The sequence below is a fragment of the Trichomycterus rosablanca genome, chromosome 3 (genome assembly GCF_030014385.1).
Source record: "Trichomycterus rosablanca isolate fTriRos1 chromosome 3, fTriRos1.hap1, whole genome shotgun sequence".
Taxonomy (NCBI): domain Eukaryota; kingdom Metazoa; phylum Chordata; class Actinopteri; order Siluriformes; family Trichomycteridae; genus Trichomycterus; species Trichomycterus rosablanca.
Window position 1 is genome coordinate 51,692,690 of NC_085990.1, and position 21,722 is coordinate 51,714,411.

A 21,722-nucleotide genomic window follows, 5' to 3' on the forward strand; every position below is an offset into this window, starting at 1 on the left:
GAACTACAAAGTGCTTCTATATGGTAAGTGGAGCTGATAAAATGGACAGTGAGTGTAGAAACATGGAGGTGGTCATAATGTTATGTCTGATCAATGTATATTAACAGTTTATTGTGTAGTATCTTGCCTGAAGGTTTTCATCCACCTTTGAGTTTCTTCCTTGTTTATTTAAACACATTTTATTGGCAAAGCTCAGCAGAAATCGTTTTAGAAATCTATCAGCTCTTGATATTCACCTCACGCTGTTTCTACACTTTGTAGGCGATGACGACTAAACTGGGAACGGCTCTGGCTGCTTTCTTCCTCTTGGCCGGCATAGCGGTCATCATAGCCATAGCTACGGTTCAGGTGAAGCGAAGGACGTACGTCTCCTCCGGATTAAAGGTAAGGTTCTTCACCTCGGCCAAACAGTTTAGAGTGTGTCAGAGTAACGTAGTAATATCACATCCCAGACATGTGCTCGTTACTGGCAAGAAAGCATGAAATTACACAGGAGAACCTGACCAGGTGTATTTAAGACGGGAGACGAGGTGGGAATGAGGGTGTAGGAGCTCCTAGAGTCATGTCATACTGAAACCACACTGTTATTACACTACGTTGAAGTAAAACTCTAGGAATAGGTGAGCAGCACTAGGCGAGGACTGCTAGAGAAATGCTTTTAGAACAAAATAAGAGCAATTAAATGTTCGTGCAGTTTGTCTTCCACGTCTTTACGTAACTGGTAAACAGTTACATAACGGGTGTTTTTTTAGCACACTTTGAATACACATTATTATCACTTAATCCCACGGACACAGACATAAAGGGTTTTTAAATGTCACGAAGCTAATTCTCAGAGGAGCCGAACGTATTCCTGTTAGTGCTGCACATGTCGGTGCAGGTAGTGCAGATCGACCTGCTCTGACATGTGCAATATGTGTGACATGAGACATGTGAACACTAAGATATACAGTCAGGCAGGATACTTCCCTTTCACCTCCACGTTTTATTACATTTCAGACTCATTCTATAATAGATTGAGTTCCTTCAGCCTTAAGTGAAAGCAGTTTTTTAAGCATTTGTTCTAATTTATTAAAAATTAGAATGTAAAATATCATACTGTATGTACACAAGTGTGCACACCCTTCGATACGACACCCAAAATTGAGCTGAGGTGCATTTTGTTTTCACTGATCCGGCTCCAGATGTTTCTACAATGTAATTAGAGTCCACCTGTGGTCAATTCAATTGATTGGACATGATTGGGGGATTGCAAACACCTGTCCATATAAGGTCCCACAGTTGACAGTGCATATCAGAGCAAACTCCAAACCATGGGGTCAAAAGAATGATCTGCAGACCTCAGAAAGAGGACTGTGTGGAGGCACAGATCTGGAGAAGGGTACAGAAAAATTGCTGCAGCTTTACGGGTCCCAAAGAGCACAGTGGCCACCAGCATTCCTAAATGGAAGAAGTTTGGAACCACCAAAAGTCTTCCTAGATGAAAATGAACAATCGGGGAAGATGGGCCTTGGCCAGGGAGGTGCGCAGGAACCTGGTCGTCACTCTGACAGTTTATGATTATGGTAGAGTGGCCAGACGGAAGCCACTCCGCAGTAAAAAGCACATGACAGCCCGCTTGGAGTTTGCCAAAAGGCACCCAAAGGACTCTCAGACCATGAGAAACAAGATTCTCTGGTCTACTGAAACCAAAATTTAACTTTTTGGCCTGGACACCGAGTGTCACGTCTGGAGGAAACCAGGCACTGGTTAATGCCATCCCTACAGTGAAGCATGGTGGTGGCAGCATCATGATGTGGGGATGTTTTTCAGCAGCTGGACCGGGGCAACTAGTCGTGATAGAGGGAAAGATTAATGCAGCTCAGTACACTGAGATCCTTGAAGAAAACCTGCTTCAGAGCGCTCTGGACCTCAGACTGGGGTGAAGGTTTACCTTCCAACATGTCAACGACCCGAAGCACACAGCCAAAAGAACAAACAAGTGACTTCAGCCTAGCCAGAGCCCAGACCTGAATCCAATCAAACATCTGTTAAAGGAGCTGAAAATGGCTGTGTACAGAAACAAGTGTGCCAAGCTTGTAGCTTCTTTCTCAAAACGCCTTGAAGCTGTAATTGCTGCCAAAGGTGCATCAACTAAGTATTAGACTGAGGGTGTGTACAGATATGTAACCCCTAAATAAACCTTTTTTTCCAGTAAAATAAAATTGCAGGAATATAAAACAGCATTGTGTTTTGAATTTTAAAAGGTTTTGTTTACCCTGTTTTCCAACCTACTAGAAACTACAACTAATATGAAACCAAAACTAAAATAAAACCAACATTTAAAAGTTCCCACTATTTAACACACATTCATGGATCAATAAAATAATTAACACGCAGTGACATCATGAAAATGTATTCACACTAAATGGGGAAAGTATTGGGACACCCCTTCTGATTACTGAATTCATGTGTTTACAGGTGTAATAATTTGAAGAAAATTACATGCTTCCAACTTTGCAGCAACAGTTTAGGGAACGCCCTTTCCTGTTCCAGCATTACTGTACCCCAGTGCACAGGGCGAGCTGGGGCGAGCTACCCCAGTGTCCTGCTCAGAGCCCTGACCTCAGCGCCACTGACAGATGAACAAATTCAAAGCCTTGTTTTTGTTATTTTATATATATTTCAGTGCTTATATCAACCTCACAGAATTACACACATTACGTCTTACTGAATCTTTAATGTAATATGAATAAAGAGTATAAATTTATGAGCATTTTCATTAGTTTCATTATAAACCACGTTGCCATCAGTTGGGAAGATACAGACCCAATTGCATTTTGCTTTCTCTGTTACTGCTGTCCTTCACTCCACTTCTTATTCACCTACATGAGGCAGGTACATATACTGTTTATAACAGTTTATCACAGGGCATACACAAACACAGGCCAGGGGATCGAACCCAGGCCCAGCGCTACACCCTGCACCACCGTGTTCATAGTGCCAAGTCAAAACATATTAAGTGTGTACGTTTGAGAAGATCATGCACTGATGAAATCTGTGGTTTTCTTTAACAGAGGAAGAATTTCAAGAATGTAAATTTACTGCTTAAAACACTCGTAATTCATTCTGGTTATCAGCAGCTCTGACATGTAGACAGCAGAGAGAAAGTTGTGATAATCACAGCAAGATTGATCTTTTTTCCCCAATTTTCTCCCTAATCTAGTCGTATCCAATTACCCTGATTGCGTTACGCTTTACCTCCACCGGTACAACCCTCCACTGCTGACTGAGGAGCTTCGCAACTGACACACGCCCCCTCCGACACAAGGCGAGTTCATATGCGGATCAGCTTTGTGTATGGAGAGCCACACCCTGATCAGCATTATTCCTCGCCATCAATCAGCCAGCAGAGGTCGTAACTGCACCAGTTATGAGGTACCCGGTCCGGCTTTTCTCACCCTGTGAACAACAGCCAATCGTGGTTCATGTAGTCGCCCAGCCCAGCCAGATGGCAGAGCCGAGATTCGATTCGATGTACTCGAAATCCCATCTCTGGTGTGCTAGCGTGTTTTACCGCTGTGCCACCTGAGCACCCTCAAAGCAAGACTTATGAATGACCAGGATGATTTAGGACAGGTGTGCACTCTTTAATTGCATTAAAAGTGAATTCTTATACTGAGTTTACACGTGCACTCTGTAAACAAAACGTTATCATTTAAGGTGGTAGGTTAAATTATAAAATGTTAAGAGAAAATCTGACTCAGACATTAAACTACTAACAATAAAATAAAAGGGCTTAACTTTATTCTTTGGAAATATATTTAAAATAAAACTTTTTTAAGGAAATATGGAAATACTTATTATTTGCAGACAACCACACTGAGAAAACTTAAAGAATTAAAAAATACTTTTATTAATACCTTATACTGTATATTTATTCCATGGATTATATATCAAGAAATGATTGAGGCCTGAGTATTAGAAGGTTTTTACATTTACTTTAACTAATAACTCATTCATTCATTGTCTGTTTTACCATCACTTCATCCTGGTCAGGGTCAAAGTGGGTCTGAATCAATGGACAAAAAATAAGAAACACCCCGGACAGGTCGACAATCTATCACAGAGCACACACACACACACACACACACACACACACACACACACATACACACATACACACTTAGTATCTCTAATCAAGTCAAGTCAAGTCAACTTTATTTATATAGCGCTTTTTACAATAGACATTGTCTCAAAGCAACTTTACAAAATCCAGGACCAACAGATACAAAAACCCCTGTTGAGCAAGCCGAGGGCGACAGTGGCAGAAAAAACTCCCTGAAAATGACAGGAAGAAACCTTGAGAGGAACCAGACTCAGCAGGGCCCATCCTTCTTGGGTGGTCTGGAGGATACTTTAAATAAATAGGATTTACACAAATCATACAAACACAGAATTAAATGAACTAAAAGTTATAACTGGCAATAAATAAAGAAATAAAGAAATAATAATAATAGCGTTTTAATTGTCTTGATTGTATGTCTGTGGACTCACAAAGTAGAATCAGTTCATCTGGACACAAGTTTGTTGTAGAGATACGTTTCATCACTCATCCAAGTGACTTCTTCAGTCTGAGCTGGTGGTGAATACCCCAACCTTATATGCAGAAGATTTGCATAACAATGGAACCGGTGATCAGGTCCCTATGCAAATCACAATGAGCATTAATTACAATAATAATAATAATAATAATAATAATAAATTTTATTTATAAGCGCCTTTCATAACACTCAAGGACACTTTACAAGAGTTTTTAAAACAAACATACAAAAGGACACCAAACATACAAAAGGACACAAAACATACAGGGACAATAAAGTGGAAATTACAGAGAATAGGCTATTTTGAACAGGTGAGTTTTGAGTCTAGATTTAAAAAGAGGAAGAGAATGGATGTCGGGTGGGAGGGAGTTCCAGAGTTTGGGAGCAGAGCGGCTGAAGGCTCTGCTCCCCATGGTACTCAGACGAGCAGTAGGCAAAGAGAGATGAGTGGAAGAGGAGGATCTGAGCGAGCGGGAGGAAGATGCGATACTGAGAAGATTTGATATGGGGGGGCAAGATTATGGATGGCCTTGAATGTATAGAGAAGAATTTTGAAATTGATTCTATATTTAACAGGAAGCCAGTGGAGTTGTTGAAGGGCAGGTGTAATGTGATGAAATGAAGGAGTTTTAGAAATAATACGAGCAGCTGCATTCTGGACCAGCTGAAGCTTATGGAGGGATTTATGAGGAAGGCCAAAGAGGAGAGAATTGCAATAGTCAATACGGGAGGTAACAAGACTATGAACAAGAATAGAGGCAGTATGGGGGGTGAGGGAGGGGCGTAGACGATTAATGTTACGGAGATGAAAATATGCAGACCGGGTTATATTACTGATAGTGAGAGTGAAAGGATAAAGAGCTATCTAGGATGACACCCAGACTCTTAACCTGAGGTGAGGGGGAGACTGAGGAGCTGTCGATCGGGATAGAGAAACTGTCAACTTTAGATAGTGTGGATTTTGAACCGCAAAGCAATATTTTAGTTTTATCACTATTGAGTTTTAGGAAGTTAGAGGTGAACCATGTTTTTATTTCAGATAAACAGTTTAAAAGGGATAAGGGTGGGAACATAGTACTTGGTTTACTAGATAGGTAGAGCTGGGTATCATCCGCATAGCAGTGGAAATCAAAGTTAAATGTGCGAAATATATTACCAAGGGGCAGAAGGTAAATGATGAAAAGATGATGAAAAGGAGGGGCCCCAGCACAGAACCCTGGGGCACACCAGATAAAACAGGAGAAAACTGAGATCTGAAGGATTTGAGTTGAATGAACTGAGTGCGGCCTGAGAGATATGAATGAAACCAGTCAAGTGCGATATGGTTAATGCCTATGGAAGATAGTCTATTTAGAAGAATAGTATGAGAAATAGTGTCAAAGGCTGCGCTCAGATCGAGAAGAATGAGAATGGAAAATAAACCGGAATCAGCTGCCATAAGAAGGTCATTTGTGATCTTAATAAGAGCAGTTTCTGTACTATGGAGGGGGCGAAAACCAGACTGGAATTGTTCGTAGAGGCAATTTTGGGATAAAAAGGTATGGAGTTGAGTGGCAATAACTTTTTCAAGTATTTTGGAAATAAACGGGAGGTTAGAAATGGGACGGAGGTTATTAAAATTATTGGGATCAGAGCCAGTTTTTTTCAAGATAGGAGTAATAGCTGCTGTTTTAAAGAGTGTAGGAACAATTCCACTAGTAAGTGAGGAATGAATAATGGCAGTTATGAGGGGGAGCAGAGAGGAAAGACAGGATTTGACTAAAACTGTAGGGAAAGGATCAAGCTGACATGTAGAAGGCTTTGATTTGATAATAAGATCGGAAATGATAGATGTATCTGGGAGTTGAAAACAGGAGAGAGACTGACTGTGTGAAAGAGGTGCAAAAGAAGAGAGAGGCAGAAGATTGGGACAGATGTTCTGGTGGATTTTACAAATTTTTCACTAAAGAACATCATTAGAGAATTACAGATGTCAGTTGAATAAAAATGGGAGGGGAGGGGGGCTATGGGTTGAAGAAATTTGTTAACTAAAGAAAACAGTGTTTTAGTGTTCCCTTCATTAGAACTGATTAGACCAGAGTAGTATAGCGATTTTGCTTGAACAATTGTATCCTTATAATGTAGGATGTGAGTTTTGTGCATTTCTTTGTGGATAGTTAGACCAGATTTTCTATAGAGTCGCTCGAGTTGACGAGCTTTAGCTTTCATTAGCCGGAGTTCAGGGGTGTACCAGGGGGCAGAATGAGAGAAGGAAACAGAACAATGGCCATGTGTGCCTTTCACATATGATTGGGGTATAGCTCCTATTGTAAGATGGTGATGGATGTACTCTCAGGTCCCCGCCTTGGTTCAGGGATGATCGTTCCCTCTTCACATAGATGACTCTTTGACTCCTCTGTCAAACCAGCGTTCCCCCTTGTCAAGGATCTGCACATTGTCATCATTAAGTGATTGGCCGCTGGTTTGCAGGTGAGTGTAAACAGTGGAGTCCTGGCCAGAAGAACTCGATCTTCTATGTTGGGCCATCCGTTTCACCAGTGGCTGTTTAGTTTCCCCGATGTACAGTTCCCGGCAATCCTCCCGGCACCTAACAGCATACACTACGTTACTCTGTTTGTGTCGAGGCACCTGATCAGGGTGAATTAGTTTCTGGCGTAGCGTGTTTTAAGGTTTGAAGGCAACTGAGACGCTGTGTTTGGAGAATATGCATCTCAATTGTTCTGCTACTCCCGCCACATACGGAATCAACACTGGTTTGCACTTGGACAGCGGTCGTTCTTGTCTGAAAGTTTTAGAACAGAACAATGCTATTGACAGAGCTTTGTACTACAAATTATATCCGGGGGAGGTTACCGCCCCAAGGAATGAACTGTGTTTCTAAATGAAAGGTTTATTCACTTACATTTGCAGTTTTACACAAATGTAAATATGTAAATATACAAATTTAAATGAATTTATATACATATTATGGACATTTGGTTTATTAGTGTCTGCTTTCAGCTTCACACAGTAAAATAATACTCAAAAAGCATCTTTTAGTGAGCAGATACTTTAATTATATCAGACTGATAGAGCTAATGTGCTGCAAATAAATGGGACTGTGAATGTAAAAGCATTTGAATGAATCTCTCTCTCTCTCTCTCTCTCTCTCTCCCTCCAGTATGGAATTGTATTGGACGCCGGTTCATCCAGAACTACCGTGTATGTTTACCAGTGGCCAGGGGAGAAAGAAAACAACACCGGAGTCGTGAGCGAGACCACCAAGTGTTCGGTTAAAGGTGCGAACCACAGGAACCAGCGTTCCCATCCTAACATAGCTTAATGCATCGTTCAGAGCTGTGGGGAGAGAGTGCATTTTTTAGTGGGCTTCCGCCCAACACTAAAACTGATCCTCCAGGCCTTTCTGATGGAGGTGGATATTAAACAGTGAAATAAGACTTTGCAATCTTTACAAATTCGATTATTACCTGATACAGCTAATGAACAAGGATTGGATTCCCGCTGAACTAAGAAAGCAGGAGTTTTTCACACCATACTGGCATTTTCAGCATTATAGTCAGTTCCGGGAAAGCTAATTGGATAAGAGCAGCTCGCTGCTTTTAGACCGTATGAAGGCGTCAGCTGAGGAATTAATACAACAGAGATCTGGATGAAAATTTATTAATACAAAGCTGAAGTCCTCTTATTGACCCTATTTATATGTTCCTACTTATTATTGCTTCTGAACAGTGGCGCCCCCAGAAATTTTGCATGGGGGCGCCAGATGGGGCCACTGAAAATCTTGGGGGTGGCACACCAAAACGAATATGGTACAATTAACATTTTACTGTACAACAACAATCCTGTTTTATTGTGTAATGTATCTGTATATACACCAATCAGCCATAACATTAAAACCACCTCCTTGTTTCTACACTCACTGTTCATTTTATCAGCTCCACTTACCATATAGAAGCACTTTGAAGTTCTACAATTACTGACTGTAGTCCATCTCTTTCTCTGCATGCTTTGTTAGCCCCCTTTCATGCTGTTCTTCAATGGTCAGGACCCCCACAGGACCACCACAGAGCAAGTATTATTTGGGTGGTGGATCATTCTCAGCACTGCAGTGACACTGACATGGTGGTGGTGTGTTAGTGTGTGTTGTGCTGGTATGAGTGGATCAGACACAGCAGCGCTACTGGAGTTTTGAAGGTCTAGAAGATGACCGACTCAAACAGCAGCAATAGATGAGCGATCGTCTCTGACTTTACATCTACAAGGTGGACCAACTAGGTAGGAGTGTCTAATAGAGTGGACAGTGAGTGGACATGGTGTTTAAAAACTCCAGCAGCGCTGCTGTGTCTGATCCACTCATACCAGCACAACACACACTAACACACCACCACCATGTCAGTGTCACTGCAGTGCTGAGAATGATCCACCACCTAAATAATACCTGTTCTGTGGTGGTCCTGTGGGGGTCCTGACCATTGAAGAACAGCAAGAAAGCAGGCTAAAAAAGTATGTAGAGAAACATATGGACTACAGTCAGTAATTGTAGAACTACAAAGTGCTTCTATATGGTAAGTGGAGCTTAGGTGGTTTTAATGTTATGGCTGATCAGTATATATATATATATATATATATATATATATATATATATATATATAATATATATATATTAGGTGATTCATTGTTCTTCAAATGGGCTAGTTAGACCCAGATCAACCAAACAGCAGTATAAAATTATAACTGCTGCTTACCTGAGCTTCTCTTCTTCAAATTGAGATCAAATCTATACCCGTGTGGTATTTCATTAAGGATAAAATTCACTTTTTTCTAAATGTTTTCCTTTATGTTTCCAGAATATTTCCAGAATATTTATATCCATATTTAATGGATAATTTATTCTCTTAACTGTTTAAACTGATTAAACACCGAGACTGGTCATTTGTTAACTAAGCTGTCACTTATAATTCTACAACCAATGAAGAGAGAGTTTTTCACTGCCAGCCCACCCGAATGGAACAACTGAAATCCCGCCCAAAATCTGAATTTGGAAGCTCTGAATAGTTTGAGTGTAATAGGTGGCTGCCTGCATTTTTATTTTTACATGAACTATTGTAAAAATATACATTATTGACTGAAATAAACAGCACCTATTGAAATATATCAGAAAGAAGCATATTATGCATATGTGAATCAATTCTCAGAGGGGGGGGCGGGGGGGGGGGGGGGGGGGCACGGCCACCCTTACAAAATCGCTGGCTCTGCCTTGACGGCGCCACTGCTTCTGAAGTAAACTACTCAGTCATTGTTATGAATAAAATATAACATTATTATGATGTTTGATGGCAGGTCCTGGTATCTCAGACATGGATGCAAAAGCCTGGAGTAGTCTTAGAGAGTGCATGGTGGAGATAACCAAGACCATACCAGCCAACCAGCACAATTCCACACCAGTCTTTCTGGGGGCCACTGCTGGAATGAGACTGCTCCAGTAAGCTCCTTTATTCTATTATTTATTTACTAATATTATTTACAAATTTTTAGCTTAATTATAAGGATGGTTTGTATTAATTAATGTTTGTCATACATTGACGTTACCTTCATTTGGACCAGTTTATTCAATAAAGCAACTATACTGGGCGTTCAGGCTAACTCACAATCACATTAGCACACCAGAGCTGACATCTCGAACTTGTCGGTTCGAATCTCAGCTCTGCTACCGGCAGGCTGGGCGCCTACACAAACAACGATTGGATTCATCAGACTGGGTTCATCATAACTGACGTAATTACGACCTCTGCTGGCTGGGTGATGGTGCTGCACACAGACGAGACAAGGGATAACGTGGACATGGTGGGATTCTCCGTACACAAAGCTGATCCACATATGAACTCACCTCATGCAGGTGAAGAGATGCAGTCGGGTACTGCACACGTGTCAGTCACAGCTCTCCTCAATCAGAGTGGACGTCAACATCAGTATAAAGGAAGCGTAATGCAATTGGGTAAATAGATACGATTAGATTTGGAGGACAATTGGGGGAAAAACTACTATATTTACTAAATTATTATATTTTACAGTTGCAATCAGAAATATTGACACACCCGCCCCACATACACACCTTAAAGGTGTTATGATGATGTGAATAGAATTAAAATCTACAACAAGAAGTCTCAGTAATCTGAGAAATACAATTTATTGATACAAACAAGCAATTTTAATAATAATAACTACTTGATGGATCGTAATTTTACCTTGATAACCACTAATAAGTGATTTCTGTAAGTGCTAACAAGCTTCTGAAGCCTCTCTTGAGGAACCTTCACCCATTCCTTCAATGCAAAAGCTTCCAGATCATTGAGGTTTGATGGCTTTAGTGCTGCAACTGCTTTCTTTAAACTCCCTCAAGCAGCCAGTAGAGGTCGTTATTGCAGCACTTCACAGACAAGCCTACTGTAGTCAGCCTCGCGAGTTTAAAATCTCTGCTCTGGTGTGCCGGGTGTTTTACTACTGCGCCACCCGAGCACCCAAGATAGTGGGTGGTACCTCTTTCAACAGGAATGTGTTAAAAAAACACACAGCAGCGGGATATTCCACTAGCACACCAGCGCCGAGATTCTGAACTCCTCGGAAACTCTGTGTTGCCACTGGTCGGCTGGGCGCCATCTAACGGGCATAATCGGCAGTGCCTTTAGCAGACACTAATTGGCCACCGTGTCTGCTAGGGCGGAATGACCGGACTATGTGGGTGGGGTCTTCAAACGCTGTGTAAGGACCCTGGTTAACAGATAGAGGCGCCTGTGCAGAATGCATGGGCGTAAATAAGGAGTCCGCAAGGATTGCGCACGGGTCGGAGGAGGCAGGGATTCCCCAGCAGCGGAAGACAAATTGACTACGCTAAATAAGGGGGAAAAAATGGGAGAAAAGGCAAAAATAAATAGAAAAAAAAACTACTTTTTAATTTTTAAATTATTTTTGTCAGACATTAAACCCCTTGGATAAATTATAATGCAATATTATTTATTTAGACTTTTTCTGCAAAATTGTTTACTTCTTGTATTATGTATTGACCAAAGACGTGCTCAGAATTTTTATTTATTTATTCATTTATTTAATTAAATTATTATTGTGCTGTATGTCCAGCCTTACAAAATGTAATTTATAAGTTAATCAGATTTTAGATAATTAGAACCTTTCTTACTTTTGATGAAGTAACTCTTGTTTATCACATTCAATCTTTATTATGCACAAATAACAAGCAATATATATAATTATTTCTCCACAGCCAAAAGGATGAACAGAAGTCCAACACTATCCTGTATGAGATCCAGGAGTATCTTCGTTCCTTACCCTTCGTCTTCCACAATGCCTCCATTATTTCGGGCCAGGAAGAGGGGCTGTACGGGTGGATTACAGTCAACTACCTAATGGGAAACTTTCTGGAGGTCAGATCAAGAATCTTTACCTGTTATATTAACGTTTTTTTTTTGTTCACAGATGGAAGAAAAGTATATACACTGATCAGCCATAAGATTAAAACCACCTCCTTGTTTCTACACTCACTGTCCATTTTATCAGCTCAACTTACCATATAGAAGCACTTTGTAGTTCTACAATTACTGACTGTAGTCCATCTGTTTCTCTACATACTTTATTAACCTGCTTTCACCCTGTTCTTCAATGGTCAGGACCACCACAGAGCAGGTATTATTCAGGTGGTGGATCATTCTCAGCACTGCAGTGACACTGACATGGTGGTGGTGTGTTAGTGTGTGTTGTGCTGGTATGAGTGGATCAGACACAGCAGCGCTGCTGGAGTTTTGAAATACTGTGTCCACTCACTGTCCACTCTATTAGACACTCCTACCTAGTTGGTCCACCTTGTAGATGTAAAGTCAGAGACGATCGCTCATCTATTGCTGCTCTTTGAGTCGGTCATCTTCTAGACCTTCATCAGTGGTCACAGGACGCTGCCCACGGGCGCTGTTGGCTGGATATTTTCGGTTGGTGGACTATTCTCAGTCCAGCAGTGACAGTGAGGTGTTTAAAAACTCCAGCAGCGCTACTGTGTCTGTGTCTGATCCACTACAAAGTGCTTCTAGATGGTAAGTGGAGCTGATAAAATGGACAGTGAGTGTAGAAGGAGGTGGCTTTAATGTTATGGCTGATCAGTGTATTATCTGTCTCTATTGTGATAAGATACCGTTTACATTGTTCTGTTTGCACTATTCAACCATGTGTAAAAATCCATCTTGGTTTCGTGGGTGAGTCAGACCCATTAAAAAATAAACAACACCAGCACATTAGCATTGTTTAAACGTAACTGAATTGTTTCCTTCGATCTGTTCTACAGAGAAACGTGTGGAACGCTTGGATTCATCCTCACGGAGCGAAGACGGTCGGGTCATTAGATCTAGGCGGAGCGTCCACTCAGATCGCCTTCATGGCCCCCGATGATGCCAGAGGACAAGATCTGATCAGAGTTTCACTGTACGGTTACGAATACAACGTCTACACACACAGTTTCCTGTGCTACGGCAAGAACGAGGCAGAGAAGAAAGTTTTGGCGGATCTTGTGAAGGTAACGTTCGCTTATCCAGTAATCCTCCTGGCCTTTACGGTTCTTTGTTAGAGATCCTCACATGTAGAGGCACGTGTGGGTGGTGCTGAAGCAGTTAAAGGTGCATTAAAGCATTACTGTATTGATCAGTCCATTTGTCGTCTTGTTTTGATCCTTAGACTAATTACAAGTGCAGACTGGAGCAAAGCACAACGCTAAATCCCTGTCAGCTCTCTTTCACTAATATAATAATGTGCACAGTCCATTTTAACCAGCGGCGTGAGCTTAAAGTCCAGTAATGATGCTGCTTCCTCAAGACTGTCATTAGCAAAGTGTTGCTGAGAAATAGGAGATGAAATTCCATTAGAGATCATTACTGTTCCTTTATTTTTAACATTTCTTAGCTAAAAAGAGTGCTTTATATTACATTCGCTGTATGGGCAAAAGTATTTGGACACCTGACCATGAGCTTGTTGGGCATCACGTTAAAAAAAATGAATATTAAAAAAATTAAGTGACCTCTTAAGTAATCTTTACAGCTCTAACAACAGAATAATGTCTTTTTCTTTTTGTTTAATTATATAGTACAACCCCAAATCAAAAAAAGTTAGGACAGTATGGAAAATGCAAATAAAATAAAAAGACACAGAGTTTCTTACATTTACTTTGACTTTTATTTGATGTCAGACAGAATGAACCTGAGATATTTCATGTTTTATCTGCTCAACTTCATTTCATTTATTAATAAACATCCAAAAAAAACTAAATAATGATGTGATTCCAAACAGGTGATTGTAATCATGGTTTGGTACAAAAGCAGCATCCAGAAAAGGCTGAGAGTCTCTGATGAGTAAAGATGATCAGAGGATCCAGTTTATCCACAAATGTGTGAGAAAATGATTGAAATGTTTAAAAACAATGAACCTCAAGGAAAGATTGGAAGGGATTTGCATATTTCTCCCTCTACAGTGCAGAATATCATTAAACTGTTAAGGAATCAGGAGGAATTTCAGTGCATAAAGGCCGAGGGTGCGAGCTTAATCTGAACGCCCGTGATCTTCCATCCCTCAGACGGCGCCGCATCAAGAACCTCCACTCAAGCCGCTCAGGTGGCGCAGCGGTAAAAAGAAACGCGCTGCAACCAGGGCTGGATTCTGAGAGCGTGGTATCGAATCCAGCCTTGCTTTACCGGTTCGAAGCTGAGTGGCTATATGAGCAACGATTGGCCGGTTGCTCATGTGGGGGGTGGGACAAAGAACCGGATGTGGGTCTCTCTCTGTCAGAATGCGATTGCGTTCTCTGCCGGCTGATTGGAGGCGCTTACACAGAGATGGGAGAGGGTGCCCTTAGGGTGTGTCTCTCCGCATGCAACGCTAGGTGGCGCCAAACTCGTCAATGTGTGGGTGGCAAAGATGCATCTGGCTGCTGCTCGTGTTTCGGAGGGGATACGGGTTAGCTTCAATCACCTCCGTCAGGGCAGGGTTCGGCATAGACAGAGAGGAAGCACGATGCTAATTGAACAATTGGATGCGCTAAAAAAAAAGGGGAGAAAATGGGGTGAACATTTATAAAAAATAAAAAAAAAGAACCTCCACTCAACACTAGCTGATATAACCACATGGGTGAGGGATTAGTTTATCAAACCTTTATCAAGCTCTACAATACAGAGTTATTCATGAACACATGAATTCAAAAATTAGAAGGGGTGTCCCAATACTTGTGTCCATACAGTGTACCACATACTGTATATAGATGATGAATCATCTCATCCCGAGTTAACACGCTGTGCCTTTTCTAATTTAATAAAACACTCAGTCAGGATTTCTCAGAGTGTAAAAATTGTAATAACTGAATTATCTGTTGTGTGTCTCAGCGCTCTCCTGACTCACAGCGTATTAACCACCCGTGCCTCCCCGATGGCTACAACACCACCATCCCCGGCAAAGACATATTTGACAGTGAGTGCACGAAGAACACGAGGCCGTCTCGCTTTAACCCGGACAGGAACATCACTTTCCTCGGACTGAGTGACCCGGCTGGATGCAAATCCCTGGTCAAAAAGATTTTCGACCTGAAGTCCTGCAAAGGAAAAGCAAACTGCTCGTTTGATGGAGTTTACCAACCACCAGTTACGGGCGACTTCATGGTACGCACTTTTATTTAGTGTAAACAGATTCTATACTTATATTTACATACAGTCATGTGAAAAAGTTAGGACACCCCATGAGAACCTTTGTCTTTTTGAACATATTTAAACATACAGACATTTGAGCTTCATTTGAACAGTACTGAGAGATGGAGCTTATATCATTAAACAAATAAAACTGAAAACATTACTTTTAAACACAAGTTGTAAAATGTAATGAACAAAAATGGAAATTTATCGTGAGGAAAAAGTTAGGACACCTTATACCCTAATAGCTGGTATTTCCCTCTTTGGCTGAAATAACCTGAATTAGACGTTTCCTATAACCATCTACCGTCTCTGACATCGACTGGGAGTAAGTTTTTCCCACTCCTCCATGCAGAATTTCTTTAGCTGTGTGAGGTTTGAGGGGTTTCTTGCATGCACAGCCGGTTTCAAATCACCCCACAGCATCTCAATATGATTAAGATCCGGGCTTTGATTTGGCCATTCCAAAACTCTCCATTTCTTTCTTTTGATTCATTCCTTGGTGGATTTACTGGAATGTTTTGGGTCGTTGTCATGCTGCATGGTCCACCTCCGCTTTAGCTTCAGTTTTTGGACAGATGTTCTTACATTTTCCTCAAGCACCCTCTGATACAGTGAAGAATTCATCGTGGATTCTATAATGGAGAGCTTGCCAGGCACTGCTGCTGCAAAGCAGCCCCAAACCATGACATTTCCACCTCCATGCTTCACAGTTGGTATGAGGTTCTTGTGCTCAAATGCTGTGTTTGGTTTGTACCAAACATGTCTTCTGTTACTGTGCCCAAATAATTCAGCTTTGGATTCATCTGTCCAAAGCACATTGTTCCAGAAGTCCTGGTCTGTGTCTAGGTGTTCTCTGGAAAACTTTAGTCCTGATGTTTTTTTTGACAGTAAGGGTTTCCACCATGCTCACCTCCCAAGAAAATCAAACTTGTGCGTCTCTTTCTGATGGTAGATGCATGAACCTTGACATCAACTGTGGCAAGAGCTCCTGTAGGTTCCATGATGACATTGTAGGAGACTTCTTTACACATCTTGCGCTCTGCTCTGGGGCTGAACTTGCTAGGACAGCCTGACCTGACCATGTTGGCAGTTGTTTTAAATGTTCTCCACTTGTAAATGATTTTCCGGACAGTGGAACGGCTGATTTCTAATTGTTTTGAGATCTTTTTAAATCCCTTCCCAGACTCATATGCATCTACAACCTTCTTTTTGAAGGCCTCAGAGAGCTCTTTAGATCTCACCATGGTGATAACACTCAATTTAATAATTGAGAGCAAACCAAACTAATGTCTGAGGTTTAAACTCCAATGTCCTAATCATTGCAGCTGATGTGGTGACCGGATTCTAATTTTAGACATTTTAAGTAGTAATAAATGTGGTGGGTGTCCTAACTTTTTCCTCACAATCAATTTCCATTTTTGCTTATTACATTTTACAACTTATATATATTTATACTTTTAAATATATATATATATATATATTAGATATATATTTTTATAACTTTTAAAGTTGTTATTAATGTTTTCCTAATTTCCATTGAATCATTTGCATTGTGTTTAACGTTGGTGTACTCCAGCACTCTTAGTACCCACAAACCCACACCCTTTTCTTTACAACTTAATCTATTTCTTTTAACAAGGGTTTTAATACCTATAACTCTTTACTTAGATTGGAGTAGATCACTTTATTTTTTAGGTATTTTTAAATCACTTACTTAGCATCACTGGAATTAAAATCGCATCATTTGTTGGTTCTTAGGCCTACGCAGGGTTCTACTACAGCGTTTTACCTCTGGATCTTCCGGGTTCCAACAGCCTGGAGAAGTTTAATAAAAGCATGTGGTCGATGTGCTCCAAGTCCTGGAAAGAAGTGAGTATCTCTGTCATACACAGACGAAATGGCTCATTTTATATATACACACTGATCAGCCATAACATTAAAACCACCTCCTTGTTTCTACACTCACTGTCCATTTTGTCAGCTCCACTTACCATATAGAAGCACTTTGTAGTTCTACAATTACTGACTGTAGTCCATCTGTTTCTCTGCATGCTTTGTTAGCCCCCTTTCATGCTCTTCTTCAATGGTAAATTTTAAAGCCATTTTCAAATTGGTGTTTTAAACCAGGTATTATTGTGGTTCTATTGTATGGCTGCAAAAACTAAAGTAACTCTTACCCTGTAAACATACCTAAACTAGTGGTGTGTGATAATGCAAAATTTGGTATCCATGCAATACCAAGTAAATACAGGGCCAGTATCGCTGATACCAATACCAATAACGATACTTTTTAATAATTAATGTAGATGCACCATTAAACTGCTAAAACTGAATGAATGTTCATGACCTTTAAGTAAGTAGCTGCTCTCAGTAGGGTTGTAAATAAATTCAGATGTTTAAAGCTCAGATTTCTTGTTTCTGGTGCTTTACTCTCACAACATTACCATCATGACGTATCACCACAAAGCAGCTAATTCATACCACACGTGTCCTTGTTAATTTAAAATAAAAAATCAATGCTATTCTGTTTACATTTATAAGCACAAAGTCAAAAGTAAAGAGCTCTCATTCACCAAAACACAAACACACAGGGCCGCTCAGGTGGTGCAGCGGTAAAAACGCACGCTGGAACCAGAGCTGGATCTCGAATACATCGTATCGAATCCCAGCTCTGCCTGCCGGCTAAGGCTGAAAGGCCACATGAACAACGATTCATTTGTGCAGGGTGCTCAAGGTGTGTCCGTACTTTAGTTTACACTATTATTTCCATAAATTGACCCTATTTCTGTATCTGCAAAGCAAAGTATTCAAAAACTTACAATCTTCCAATGCCTACTAATGTACAGTACTGATGTACAGTATGTTAGGATTATAACAACGTGACGGTACCACAGCAAAACACAGCAGAGCAGGAGGAGAGGAGCGAGGTGAGCATGTAAGATGTGAGAAGAGCGGAGACTGTCTGTACACACATGATCTTTATGTTCTGATTAAACAGGAGAAACGTGCTGAATGTAGCGGAGAAAAACTAAAGTATCAATCCCATCACACTAGTATCGATCCGATACCAATACCAGCGTTGGTATGGATAATATCTATATTTGGATCGATCCTCCCACCACTGACCTAAACTAACATCCCACGTTTGTTCCTCTTCTAGCTTCGGAGTGGAAACACCCCAGAGAAGTTCCTAAAATCCTACTGTTACTCTGCAAACTACGTCCATACACTCCTCGCTGATGGATACAAGTTTAATGCTGCCAACTGGGAGAGTCTCGATTTTCAAAAAGAGGTACAGTTTTATATCGAGGTACACAGTATAAAGTACAGCACAGTGGTTTCATTTATTCTACATTTGCATATCAGTAGAGAACAAATCATTCTAATGTCCAGATATTTACTGGAATGATACACTTACGCACTTACTTTCTTAACCGCTTATCCAATCAGGGTCATGGGGAGGGGGTGGCTGGAGCCTATCCCAGCTTTTTAATGGGCACAAAGCACACAGTAACACCCTGGACGGGGCAGCAGTCCATTGCAGGCTAGACACACACACACACATACATACACATTCACCTATAGGGCAATTCAGTGTCTCCAAATAACCTGACTGCATGTTTTTGGACCGTGGGAGAAAACCAAAGCACCCGGAGGAAACCCACACAGACACGGGGAGAACATGCAAACTCCACACAGAAAGGACCCGGACCGCCATGCCTGGGTATTGACTGGGTATTCTTGCTGTGAGGCGACAGTGCTACCCACCAAGCCACCGTGCTGCCCTGGAATGATACACAAATCTACACAAGTGTATTTATTTTTTAATATATATGATGTATCCTTCTGACAATAACAATCTAGGAGTCAAACCTTTTACTAGACTTTCGGCACACTGTTCAGATAATTCCCCAGTTATATATTGATATATTGATATATTTATATATTGGTATAAAGATAAAAGTACCTTGACATGTTTGACAGCTGTTAAATAAATTATATCAGGGAATCACGGTGGCCTAGCTGGGTTAGCGTTGGAAATGCACAGGTCCTAGGAACCTGCATTCGAGACTTGGACAAAAAGTAGAAAACACCCCGGACAGGTCACCAGTCCATCACAGGACACACACACACACACTTAGGGCAGTTTCTGGTATCTCCAGTTTTTCTGACTGCATGTCTTTGGACTTTGAACTCTTGAGTTCGAACCTCCGCTCTGCTACAGGTCGGCTGGGCGCCCTCTAGCGGGCAATGCCTTCAGCAGTCTGCCGGGTGGGAAAAAGCGGGTGGGGTCTTCGATGCTGTGTGAGGACCTTGGTTAGTAGCTCGAGGCGCCTGTACAGAAAGTGGACTGTGTACTCGTCGGAGGGAGCGTGAGGTAGGCGAATGTACCCTCCTCGGACACGACCGGAGTCTCCAGCAGCGGAAGATGAATTGACTATGCTAAACAGGGAGAAAAGGAGAAACATGCATAAACAAAATAGCAAATATATATACATACTGATCAGCCATAACATTAAAACCACCTCCTTGTTTCTTCACTCACTGTCCATTTTATCAGCTCCACTTACCATATAGAAGCACTTTGTAGTTCTACAATTACTGACTGTAGTCCATCTGTTTCTTTGCATGCTTTTTTAACCTGCTTTCATGCTGTTCTTCAATGGTCAGGACTTCCACAGGACCACCACAGACCAGGTATTATTTAGGTGGTGGATCATTCTCAGCACTGCAGTGACACTGACATGGTGGTGGTGTGTTAGTGTGTGTTGTGCTGGTATGAGTGGATCAGACACAGCAGCGCTGCTGGAGTTTTTAAATACCGTGTCCACTCACTGTCCACTCTATTAGACACTACTACCTGGTCCTGTGGGGGTCCTGACCATTGAAGAACAGCATGAAAGGGGGCTAACAAAGCATGTAGAGAAACAGATGTACTACAGTCAGTAATTGTAGAACTACAAAGTGCTTCTATATGGTAAGTGGAGCTGATAAAATGGACAGTGAGTGTAGAAACAAGGAGGTGATTTTAATGTTATGGCTGATCAGTATATAGGGTAAAAGGGTTTTTAATGAGTCATTATGAACAGACAAACTCTGAACTGTTTGTATTTGCTGTTGTGTTTTTAGGTTAATCATACTAGTGTAGCCTGGTCGCTGGGCTACATGCTCGCCCAGTCAAACATGATCCCTGCAGAGGCCAAACTTCTGAAGCTTCCCATCTCCAACAGTTTGTTCGCCGGGCTGCTCTTCCTCTTCTCGGCTCTGGTCATCATCACCCTCATGTTCCTCATCATCGCGCTGGTGCGCTTCTGTTACTGAAGCCTCTGAAAGCCCTGCTCAGGAACCCGGCTTTGCCCTTGAAGCACTAGAGAGGCGCACGAATCGAAAAGTGGGGAGAGAGACGTTTGTTTACCTTGCTGTCTGTGCCACTGTTTGAGCAGTTCCTGACTGGGCCTGCAGACAGGTTCACACCACGACATTCACTGCCTGAAGTACAGCCGAAAAGATCAAATGCACAATAGCACATGTAGCCTCTGATGTATCATAGCAGCTAAACGAGGGGTTCCTCATTATTTTTGGAATGCAGTGTATCATAGGATGGTCGAAGGACTCGTAAGGTTGAAGGCTTTGTAAAGAAGATGTCTGAACAGTCCGTTACTGGCTATTTTTGTTGACCGCTTTAGATTTTGTTAGAGAGTTTGGAAAGAAACAATATTAAAGTTTTACAAAAGATTTTACACTTAAAGCACAATAAAATGTGACCGAATTAATGTAACTCAGTCTTAACAAACTGGTTCAATACGACAGACGACATGGTGTTACATCCAGAGATCTGGATTCATAACCAGTTTGCCAAAATAGCACATTTTAGTCTTAATAACGTTGCACATTGAACAGATTTTTCTTCAGGAGCGATGCACTATTCCTTAAATAAAATAAAATGCAATGCACTGTTTTTAATATGCAGTTTACACGACAGTAGAAAGATGTGGTTCAGAAGTGTAAGATTGTGCTAAATAGATACCGAAGCCTCTTTAAATGTGTGCATATTATGCATAATACATATCGTAGCTCATGTACATTAATACTCCTACTAAAAATAATAATGACAACAATAATAAGAAGAATTTAAATAGAATAAACAAATGTAAATAGTATTTACAAATGCATTTGTTGAGATATAAACTGCTAACCTGCTCATCTGTAACCAAAGCACTTCTATATTCCCCATAAGTCGCATAACTTTTCTGTTTTAAACGTATTAAAGTGCAAAGACCCTTAGCCAAATTCATAAATGACGACTTGTAAATATCTACAATAATGTTTGAATGTAAAATCCTATGCAGTTTACACCTAAGCCTCCCATTGAGCACAAAATATGTATCCCTTAATCCTAAATGATAATACA

At 41.0% G+C, this 21,722-nt stretch overlaps 1 protein-coding gene across 1 annotated transcript; it reads left to right on the top strand.

The window, feature by feature from the left end:
• The first annotated feature begins 264 nt into the window (after positions 1-264).
• entpd3 (ectonucleoside triphosphate diphosphohydrolase 3) lies at positions 265-20,632 on the top strand. Its single transcript, XM_062992222.1, has 9 exons — positions 265-384; positions 7,744-7,861; positions 9,924-10,065; positions 11,860-12,019; positions 12,928-13,155; positions 15,008-15,280; positions 17,069-17,179; positions 18,471-18,602; positions 20,441-20,632. The coding sequence occupies exons 1-9, from the start codon at positions 265-267 to the stop codon at positions 20,630-20,632; spliced, it is 1,476 nt and encodes a 491-aa protein (XP_062848292.1).
• The last annotated feature ends 1,090 nt before the right edge of the window (positions 20,633-21,722 follow it).